Genomic DNA, 10,407 nt, shown 5'->3' with positions numbered 1-10,407 from the left:
GGATTCGATGGATGATACATTATGATTAGTCTATCTATAAAGTTTGTGAAGTTATTGTTGCTGCAATCTTGTTATGCTTAATGCTTGTCACTAGGGCCCGAGTGGCATGATCTTAGATTTGAGCTCTATATGTATTGCTTAGATTGTATCTACAAGTTGTATGCACATGTCACTGTCCGGAACCAAAGGCCCCGAAGTGACAAGAATCGGGACAACCGGAGGGGATGGCGGTGATGTGAGGGACACATGTTTTCACGGAGTGTTAATGCTTTGCTCCGGTACTCTATTAAAAGGAGTACATTAATATCCAGTAGTTTCCCTTGAGGCCCGGCTGCCACCGGCTGGTAGGACAAAAGATGTTGTGCAAGTTTCTCATTGCGAGCACGTACGACTATAATTGGAAAACATGCCTACATAATTAATAATCTGGATGTTCTGTCTTAATGCTTTGATTCCTATCAATTGCCCAACTGTAATTTGTTCACCCAACACTTGTTACTTGTTATTGGAGAGTTACCACTAGTGTAGATCGCTGGGAACCCCGGTCCATCTCTCATCATCATATACTTGTTCTACATGTCATTGGAAGTAGTATCAACTATTTTCTGGTGTCATTGCTCTCATATTGCTATTACTGCTGCTGTGTTATTCGTTACTCGCTCTCATATTATCGCTACTTTCACATCACCCCGTTACTAGTGCTTTTCCAGTGCAATTTGAATTGACAACTCAGTTGTTAAGGCTTATAAGTATTCTTTACCTCCCCTTGTGTCGAATCAATAAATTGGGTTATACTACCCTCGAAGACTGCCGCGATCCCCTATACTTGTGGGTCATCAGCAGTCGCGCAGAGCGCTTCCCAAAAACCTAATTCGCCCTCTCCCATACAGGATCGCAAGGACGAGCGGTTCCGGAGACATGCTCTCCTGTTCGCCGATGCACGTCGGCGCGCGGGATGGAGTAGACTACGATGGCGGCGCAAGCAGAGAGAGGTGGCAAAACCCCAACTCGTGTATTAGATGTGTTTCTGCGGTAGCCGGGCAAGATATTATATAGGCTCAGGAAACCCTAGGCAACGTGGGTCGCACGCACGTTTCGAGTTGGTTACAGATAGCCCACGGTCCGGGAGCGACCTGAACCGACTAACTGCGACGCGTCCGTCTAGGACTCTGTTCGTTTTCCTGAGCTGCAAAAAGTAAGGAAAGTCTCGGCTCGAGGCTCAATCCACTCACCACGAGCGCGGCGCGCGTCGCGTCGCGTCGCGTCGCGTCGCGTCGCGTCGAGACGAGCGAGCGAGGAGGAGGAGGAGCGCGCGTGAACCACTCCTATTCTTACTCACTTATTAGTGGTGGAACAACCCACCTTATAAGGTGGCCTAACTTCCTCCCAACTTTCCATGTGGGACTAAACTTTCCACTCTTGCCACTCCCTAGTGAGCTGCCACCCACTTGGGCTCAAACTCACATGGGCTGCCACAATATGGGCTTTGAGATTTATAGGGAAATCTGAAATCTAAATTGGGTCATTAAAAGTGGACCCAATATTTGAACACCCTCGTCACCGGATGACGACACGGTTTGTGCACTGTTAAGTTCCTAAGGGCATGCCCAATGCACTGCCCTAAAGGTATTGCCTCACACCTTTAGCTAGGTTCGGGTGGTCTAAAGTAGGTTCGGATGAGGAGGCAGCCTCCTCTTCACGAAGTGGGATCTTAAACCTTAAAAGCATGCTTTTTGGAGAGAGAAAGAGATACATAGTGTCATATTTGTGGGATCCTTTCTCTTTTTTTCTAACTAAAGTTGTATCTTTCATTGGAGGGATAAAATTCATCATGTTGCTTCTGACAACTTTTTTACATGAAGCAACTAGTTGTGTATGCCACCATTGCTCATGGCCTAAGTGCATCGGTTTTTTGGTACTTTTTTTTAGTCGAGGTGTCGTTTCCAGCGTGGTGCTATTGCTGCCGCGAGTCTTTGTTTTCAGGTTGGGTGCAATTGATATTAATATATTTGTACCATATCTCCGTGGATGCATAGTGACACTCGGCTGCACCTTTTATCGGGGACAAGGCAACAACGGTAAAGGCAGCTTTCAGAGGCCACATGCAGCTGTAGGCAGGCTGCAGGTGGATACGGGCAGTACAAAAAGTGCCTCTGACAGCCAGGAAAGAAAGGTTGGCAGGAGGCAGAAAGGCAGGTCCTTTACACTGGACCGGTACAGTTGGTCTTGACCATTGACAGGGAGGACATGCCTGCTGTGCTCACGGAACCTAGCCAGAGGCTAGCAGATACTACAAACGGTTTGCTCCGTACGTATATGTGGTTAGTTGTTAGAGGAGGTGGCTGAAATCAAACGAAAAAAGTTTCGTTGATAGATTCTCAGTTCTCACTCCAAGACACACACCAACATGAATGCTAAGAGAAAATGAAAAGCCAGGAAATGTAAACGCCCACGTCCACGGTTTTCAAAGAAGAGCAACACATATGGTCTCTTAGTTTCAGAGAGAAATTACACGTCAGAGAGAAATCCACTCAAAGACGGAGGCATAATAGGTCAAATGCATAGGTTTTCAACCGAGAGATATGACTCAAAGTTCTCAAAAAGATAAATGATATTGAATTTAGTGCACCTCATGTCAAGGCTAGAGAGACCCTAGGGTGTGAGATCCATGAAAGACTGCAACTATTTTATATTTAGTGGTGTGTTGGACGGATTTTGCACTTGAGACCACTTGACTTTGATACCATTTTAATTAACGCACCAGCAAACTAGCCCATATGAGAAGGGTGGGTGACATATTTCAAAAAAATGACACCCATAGAAGGCAATGTCGTTGGGTTCCCACATCAAGGTTTTCACCTAAGGTTAACACAATGGTAGCCGCACAGAAGAATTGACATTCCGAGATCAGGGCAGACACAAGGCTACCATCGGTGGTGCAAAAGAAACGAATTTGCGATATCGCTAAGACCTCCACGGAGACATTAGATATGGCGTTGTGGCACCATCCAAATGAATTCTTATGTAAAGGTCGAGTGGGAAGGTGGGACATCCCATGCCAAATGTCGGTCATAATTAATATGTCGTTCGACGGGACAAAGTTGAGAGCATCTACAGCCGTGTTTGGGGGACGCCAGACACTTAATCTCTCCCAGTCGCGCGCTCCAAAGGCCGCTTCGGTACGGACGTGCCCCAAATATTGTCCGGCGTTCCTAGCTCATCCCCTGTGTATAGAGGCTCTATCAGGGACACCAGACGACTTTACACTTGTTTTTTTGTTTGGAGGTCACGTTTGGAAGACGCGGCTAGGAACGGGAGCCCCACCAAAGCGGCAGCACGCCGCGGCGACCCCCAAACGACCAATCCAGCGCTTTTGTCGGACGTCGTTTGGGGGATGCGCCTGGAGATGCTCTTAGGTTGGGCGGGGGAAGTGGATGGCGTGATGGTGGCTAGGGTTTGCTCTGCGCCAATGCACCCTCTTGAGTTTCATAATTTGTTAATATGAAAATATTTGTTCCATCCAGATTGATAGATAAAAGTAATACTAATATACTTGTTTAGTTTGGCAGTGCTAGATGAAAAGAAATGTACATGTAAGATGAATCAGATATCAGATGATCCATTCCCGATAGCGAAACAAATAAATAACTGAAGAGAGGACCATCGGTGGTAGTACAAGTAGTCAAGTATTCCCTGCTGTTATCCACTAGACAGGCAAACCGCAAGTTAAGCTGAGAGAGTACATTCCATCTGCCTCCATTTGGAACCCACCTCTGCACTCACTCACTCATTGACTGACTGCCTGCCTGCCCGTACCGGCGACAGCTTTCTCATCCATCCTTTTCAGTCCTCCTTCAACTCATGTAGTAGCAGTAGCACCAAAGGAAATCGCAACTGCTGCTGCCAGTGCCAGTGCAAAGGCCCCATCCCTTCTTCCTAATCTCCCCGGCCCGTTCGCCAATCATGCCGGCCGATGATGGCGCCGCCTGCTAATTACGCTCGCTCTGTACATTGGCCGGCCACTCAAATCGCCATCATATATAGATGTGACAATGCTTCAACCCTACGCTCGTTAGCTTAGTGGTTGTGGTATCGATTGTGATTGTGGTACACACTGGCACTTCTACTACTCGATCATGAAGCAAGAGCGGCAGGGGAAGTGCAGCACGGCCATGGCGGCTGGCGCGCCGCCCTCGCTTTCCGGGACCGCGCTGCAGCAGCACCAAGCCGCCGCCTACTTCGGCCTTTCCTGCGCCCTCGCCGCTCTGCGGCGCGTGGCACCGAGCAAGGACGCCGGCGGCTGCGATCTTGGAGCGAGGCAGCGGCAGTGCCGGTGGTCCCGCGCGAGGGAGGCCGCTCTGCAGGGGAAGATCGGCGAGCTGGAGCTCCAGGTGGAGGAGCTCCGGCGGAGGAGGGCGGAGGACGCCAGGGCCAACGAGAAGGTGGCGGGCATCTTCGCGGCGCACGAGCAGCGGTGGTTCGCGGAGCGCAAGTCGCTGCGCCGGCAGGTCCAGGCCGTCGTCGCGGCGGCTCGCGCTCGCGAGGTCAAGCACGACGAGGCCACGGCGGCGCTGGCGCGGCGGCTGGAGGACCAGCGGCGCGAGGCCACGGAGCAGGAGGCCAGGAGGCGCGAGGAGGCCCAGGAGAGGCTGAGGGCGTCGGAGCAGGCGGCGGAGGAGCTGCGGGAGCGCGCAAGGAAGGTGGCGCTGGAGCACGCCGCCGACGTGAAGAGGCACAAGGCGTCGTACGTGGAGCTCGCGTCCGCGCAGAGGCAGCTGGAGGCTGAGCTGGCCCGCGCCGCGCGCCGCGCGGACTTGGCGGACGCGGAGCTCGAGGCCGCGCTGGAGCGCCGCGACGAGGCCGTGGCGACGGCCGCGGAGCTCTCCCTGGAGGCGGCGCGTTTGCGGCGGGACGCGGAGCACAAGGACAAGATCCTCTCCGCGATGCTGCGCAAGTCCAAGATCGACATGGAGGACAGGGAGATGCTGGTGCGGGAGGTGAAGATGTGCAAGGCCAGAAGGAAGCAGGCGGAGCTTGAGGCGGAGCGGTGGCGGAAGATGTGGGAGTCCCGGCACCGGAGGGGATCCTCCAGGTCGTCGGCGCAGCGCTGCGCCGCGGTGGACCACACGGGGTGCTCCGACAGGATGGCCCCTGACGCTCCCGACGCCAAGATACTGTTCGTTGACCATGTGGAGGAGGGCAAGAATGGCCGGCTGGCGCCGGTGACCAAGGAGCTGACCACTGTCGTTGATTGCTATGGCAGCAATGTAGACGACAAGCCCGGTATGTCCCAGAGGTTTTTCTTTCCTATATTCCGTATTTTCTTCAGAGAAATTGCTTGAAGATTCGAGCATCGAGTAGTGAATCTGCTCGAATTCAATAGCACGTACTACTAAAGTTTCACTGTAGTTAAGCAAATAATTGAGTAATTAACACCGTAACCATCTTTTGCCTGTTTGATTTCTGATGATGTCCGGAACGCAGTTGTAGAGGAGTACAAGGACCTGCAGGAGTGGTTCCACATGGAGACCGGCAAGTACACGAGCATGATCAGGCAGCGGCACAGCGCGGAGCTGGAGGCCTTCACGGAGCAGATGAGGCTCAAGGACGAGAAGCTGGAGGCGTTCCGGTGGCGCGCCGTGAGCATGGACGCCGAGGCGGCCCGGCTCCGGTGCCGGATCCAGGAGCTGGAGGTGAGGCTGTCGCAGAACGAGCAGCACGGCGCCGGCATGGAAGCGCTGCTTCTGGACAGGGAGAACGAGAACACGTCGCTTAAGGAGGAGCTCGTAGCGTTCCGGTCGGAGGCCCTCGACTCGTCGGAGCCGTTTTCTCCTACCGTCGCCGACTATGAAGAAGGCAGCAGAAACTCCTCCGAGCATTGTTCGCCGGTAAAGATCCAGCAGTTAACAGATTCCAGAGAGGCAAACCATGTAGAGGGCAATGAGATCATCGAACCGAACGAGTCCTCGGTTCTGATCAATGACACCTATGCGGCGGCGAGAAGATCGATCGACGAAGGCCGTCGGGTTCCGACGGATCAGTCATGCCGTTCTGAGATCGAGGAGGAGAAGGAGGCCTGCACCGATGCAGGAAAGAAGCGCGCGCGACCCAGCAGCAGCAGCGCCGCCAGTGCCAGTTCTGACGAAGCGCGCTCTGAAGCTCCAGAGCACAAGGCCTCTGCTTGCAGGGTGGACATCCACGCTCTCGCGGTCTCCTACAAGATCAAGAGGCTCAAGCAGCAGCAGCTCGTGCTGGAGAAGCTCGCCGCCGATGCTGCTGCTGCTGCTGCTGAAGGAGGGAAGGAAGGAGCGACGACGAGCAGCGAGGCCAATGGCAGCGGCGGCAGGCAGGACCCGAGGAGCTACCAGCTGATGATCTCCTTCGTGAGCAAGCACGTCAAGCGGTACCAGTCGCTCGAGGACAAGATCGAGGGCATCTGCTCGAGAATGGTAACGATCGATCGGTGCTGCACATGTTGCCTGTGTGTTTTCCTCAATTGATTCCTGGATCATACGTACATTTTCAATTACTTGACAATACAAGTGGTTGCTGGATGCTGCAGGAGGAGAGCAAGAGGAGCTGTGGAAGGGGGCGGGAGGGCGACAGGGAGCAGAACGTGGCGCTGGCGCGCTTCCTGGAGGAGACGTTCCAGCTGCAGCGCTACATGGTGGCCACGGGACAGAAGCTGCTGGAGATGCAGTCCAGGATCGCCACCACCCTCGCCCGCGCTGCCGTGGCCGGCGGCGGCATCAGCGACGGAGGCGATGGCGTTGACACGGCGAGGTTCATGGACGTTGTTGGGGCGCTGCTTCGGGACGTGCAGAGGGGACTCGAGGTGCGGATCGCCCGGATCATAGGGGATCTCGAGGGCACGCTCACCTTCCATGGCATCCTACACACCACATTCTGAATTCTGGTGTATCAAACGTCGACTGTCGGCCTGTCGCCTTTGAGTAGCGTGGTGTTGTGTGCACGTTGAGCTGGAGCCTGCTAGCAGAAGCATATGTTGAAAAAAAAAATGCAATGGTTGAGAACCAGCAGGCGAGTTTGGCTGCACATTTTGAAATGACAAACAAATCATCATGTTATCCGACGCAGTTATCGCACCGAGCTTTAGATTGTTGATGTTTCAGGATGAACTATCTTTTGGATTTGCACTGAGCACATGTACACTCAGAATCAAGTCTATTACAGCGAAGCATACCACTTGACAAGCATACCACAGATTGCAAATTACTTTCTCTGCTTCACAAATGAAAAAAATGATGGGCAACAGCATATTCCGCAAATACAAACTTATTACATTCACCCGCAGGTCCAATCCAAATTGTTTACTCCTTATTCCTTCTCGTCTTTGCTCATGCCCGCAACAGGTTGGTATGAATAATAATTTAATACAGATACATAGAACAAGTAGTACAGCAAGGCTCCAACCAAAAGGTTTGGGATTGTCAAGGTCGCTATTCAACGCCTATCAGCAGAAGAGTCGGAAGAAAAAAGATACTTCACACGGGAAAGGACCGAATCACTTGCTGGGTCATAGGGATGGTCCTTGGATGGGATTTCCAATATAGCAGGGATTGGCTTGTTGTAGCTATCCACCAAAAATCTTATCATGTTCGCAATCTGTAACATAGCAAAAAGATGTAAGAAGCTATTATATCCTCTCATAAGGTTAGTTGGATCAATATGTACAAAACACACATCTGCATCTGGTGCTGCTAATGTTCTAAATGGTTCCCTAAATGCTTTTAGACCGTTTTGTAAGGTTATGCGGAATAGGACACTCATGCACTGCTGCATACAATCTATTTGATTTTTATGAGTTGCAACAGAGGTTTATTTGAGGAGTAGGTGACACATGATAAGGCTAGAAATTGGTATCCAAATCAAGTCTAACGGCATATATTCTTAACTGAGATGACAAAGCTAATGAGGGCACGAGAAACTAACAGTAGTTTAAAAGTCCACTTCATATTCTACTTATACAGCTATAAATCTAGGGATTTCTTAGTTCTCGGCTAGCTGAGAACTAACTTCGTGCTTAGTCAAGTCTTACACCATTTGATTTGCATCATGATTCGTGCCAGCTATGAGTTGCAAAATGAGTTGTAACTGAAATTTGATGATATCATCTAACTGAGCACGAAATTAGTTCTCAGTCGACTGAGAAATAGTCACACCCATAAATCTACTACTATAGGACCTTCCGAGTTACAAGAGCCTCATTCATTTTGTTTACAGCCAAAGGAGCTGAGTCTAGGGAAAGTAATCAGGACTAATTAGCTACAAAAAATCGTGACCACCCCTCCAATTCCTTTTCTTTTTGTTTAGGTTGACATACTTTACAAGATTCAGACAACCAAGAGATTTGTTGATTCTGTATAGAAAACAAATAATGTGCATTCAAAACAATGGTTCACTTACATATTGGCTGATGAGCACAATGGCAATGTCATCCCTGGCAGTGAACTCTTTAAATGCGTCTTCAATCTGTTTCACTGTCGTTTCTGTGACATAAAACACACACAAAAAAGTATTTATTCGAGTGCCCAGGATCAGTGGATGTAACAAAAATATGAAATAGAGGAAGACATGATAATGGAGTTATTTGACAGGACTCAGGAGTAGAAGTGACATTTTAGATTGTTTAAAATACATGAACCAGTATAGCTATCTCCTATAACAACAATGAATAAAAGTTTTGCCTTTGTCTAACAGAATGAGTAGAACAATATACTTGAAACATTCTGTTGGCAATCATTCAAGATAATTTCATAGCCAAGAGATAAGATTTTGTACGGAGATCTTATGCCAATTGCTGTCTAATAATACGTTATGTAGCAAGTTGAGGATAGTACTGTTATCCACAAGAAGGTAGTTTGTTTTCTTGCGCAGATCAACATTGCCAACTCCAGCCATCAAGAAGCCAGTAACAGTGTCCTGCAAAAATAACAAAGCCCAATGTCAATTGGTAATATATCATCGATCATCATCACAATATTTTCGAGTTGTCAAATTCTGGAGTACAACAAATTGGCATTTACAGTAAGAAATCAAATTCTGTTTTCTGTATGATGGAAAACCGTGATCTATTTCGTAACCACAAAGACTTACGGATCAATGCTTAAATCAATGGCTTCAAAAACAATGCTTAATTCAATCAATGTACCAACGAATCGTCCTTGCTAGGGGATCTACATTACCACGCCCCAACAAGGCTATATCACCGTCTACCATCACCTGCCACGGACCGGGATAGCTAAAGATTTGCCCAGAACTATGATTACCGGGGCAGGGAAAAGGCACTGCTAACTCCTAGCTATCTAGTTACTGCTCGGGATCCACCAGACGCTCAATTATTAATGGAGAAGCTCAAGCAACATTACGGTCGGTCAAAAGGGGGGATAAGATCACCTCATCAGCGATGATGGCGATGAGTGCGGAGTTGTTCGCCGCGATATTACCCCTCCCCGCCATTACTGCTTCCTGTGAAGAGCCAAACAGATGCAAGAAATCGATTAACAAAAGAAAAGGGGGCAAATTTGGTAAGCAAATCCGTGTTGAACAGGAGAATAGGAATTTCAATCGGATCGAACCTTGAGGCGGAGATCGCAGAATCAGAGGAGGAGATCCAGGCGGGAGAGGAATAGGAGTGGGAGATCCGGGAGAAAAATATGGGGGTGGGGAGGCGGAGTCCGGGCAGGGGAGGGCCGGATGAACGTGGGTTGCTTGGCAACGACGGAGATCGGATCGGGGCAGGCAACCACGTCCACGGGAATTGGAGTCGTCATGGTACGTGACGTGTACGTCGGCACGTTTTCATTTTACACCCTTGCTAGTGTAAAATTAACCCGGGGTCCACATAATCCCTGTTGTCCCGTACGCAATTTGTCGGGTCTACCGATACGGCGATGTTTTTTTTTTGAACAGGAGAGACCCCGAAGGGTCATGAAGTTTCATTTAGTCAAACGTCGGTACATTTTACAAGCAGACCCTCTAAGAAAAAGAAGATGAAAAGCAGACCTTGAATATTATAACCAGGACCCTGAAAGAAGTTGCAGAAACACGATCGAGTCCTCAGTCGCTGCCGCCGGTCAGAGACCCCACCATCGTCGCCGCCCGGGACTTTGCCACTTGGGGCGTCGATGGTGTTGCTTCCTGGAGCGGGGTCGAGGGAAATCCTCACGCAGAGGATAGATAGCCGACGAAGTAGCCAGCTTGGAGTGGCTCAGAACGCCGAAGATAGCGCCGGCAAGCCATGCCTGACGCTGGTGAACTCCAAATCGAAGATCTGGAGCAAGAGCTCCAGAGGCGCGGAGCGGTCCCCTCGGCCAAAGATAGCGGCGGCGCAGCTCGCCGACGCTTGGTAGCTTCCGCTGCAGAAGCTTCACATCTCCCTGCTGC

General features: G+C 50.3%; 2 protein-coding genes across 2 annotated transcripts; one reads left to right on the top strand and one right to left on the bottom strand.

Annotated features, from left to right (window-relative positions):
- The first annotated feature begins 3,614 nt into the window (after positions 1–3,614).
- Positions 3,615–7,093, top strand: LOC127318335 (uncharacterized). Its single transcript, XM_051348805.2, has 3 exons — positions 3,615–5,283; positions 5,485–6,449; positions 6,563–7,093. The coding sequence occupies exons 1-3, from the start codon at positions 4,137–4,139 to the stop codon at positions 6,908–6,910; spliced, it is 2,460 nt and encodes an 819-aa protein (XP_051204765.1). The 5' UTR covers positions 3,615–4,136; the 3' UTR covers positions 6,911–7,093.
- Positions 7,094–7,224: 131 nt separating this feature from the next.
- Positions 7,225–9,763, bottom strand: LOC127318336 (V-type proton ATPase subunit F). Its single transcript, XM_051348806.2, has 5 exons — positions 9,600–9,763; positions 9,418–9,489; positions 8,862–8,943; positions 8,428–8,510; positions 7,225–7,626 (listed from the first exon to the last, which is right to left on the bottom strand). The coding sequence occupies exons 2-5, from the start codon at positions 9,478–9,480 to the stop codon at positions 7,465–7,467; spliced, it is 390 nt and encodes a 129-aa protein (XP_051204766.1). The 5' UTR covers positions 9,481–9,489; positions 9,600–9,763; the 3' UTR covers positions 7,225–7,464.
- Between the last annotated feature and the right edge of the window lie 644 nt (positions 9,764–10,407).

Source organism: Lolium perenne, chromosome 3 (assembly GCF_019359855.2).
Source record: "Lolium perenne isolate Kyuss_39 chromosome 3, Kyuss_2.0, whole genome shotgun sequence".
Lineage (NCBI taxonomy): Eukaryota > Viridiplantae > Streptophyta > Magnoliopsida > Poales > Poaceae > Lolium > Lolium perenne.
Note: the sequence above shows the minus strand (reverse complement) of the source record. Positions and strands in the feature narration are given on the sequence as shown.

Excerpts from the sequence above, each read along its gene's own strand:
- LOC127318335 (XM_051348805.2), top strand. The coding sequence starts at position 4,137 with ATGAAGCAAGAGCGGCAGGGGAAGTGCAGCACGGCCATGGCGGCTGGC. Across the intron at positions 5,284-5,484 it reads CAATGTAGACGACAAGCCCG|TTGTAGAGGAGTACAAGGAC; the intron begins GTATGTCCCAGA and ends TCCGGAACGCAG. Across the intron at positions 6,450-6,562 it reads AGGGCATCTGCTCGAGAATG|GAGGAGAGCAAGAGGAGCTG; the intron begins GTAACGATCGAT and ends TGGATGCTGCAG.
- LOC127318336 (XM_051348806.2), bottom strand. The coding sequence starts at position 9,480 with ATGGCGGGGAGGGGTAATATCGCGGCGAACAACTCCGCACTCATCGCC. Across the intron at positions 8,511-8,861 it reads CTACCTTCTTGTGGATAACA|AAACGACAGTGAAACAGATT; the intron begins GTACTATCCTCA and ends TTTATGTCACAG. Across the intron at positions 7,627-8,427 it reads TTGTGCTCATCAGCCAATAT|ATTGCGAACATGATAAGATT; the intron begins GTAAGTGAACCA and ends GCTATGTTACAG.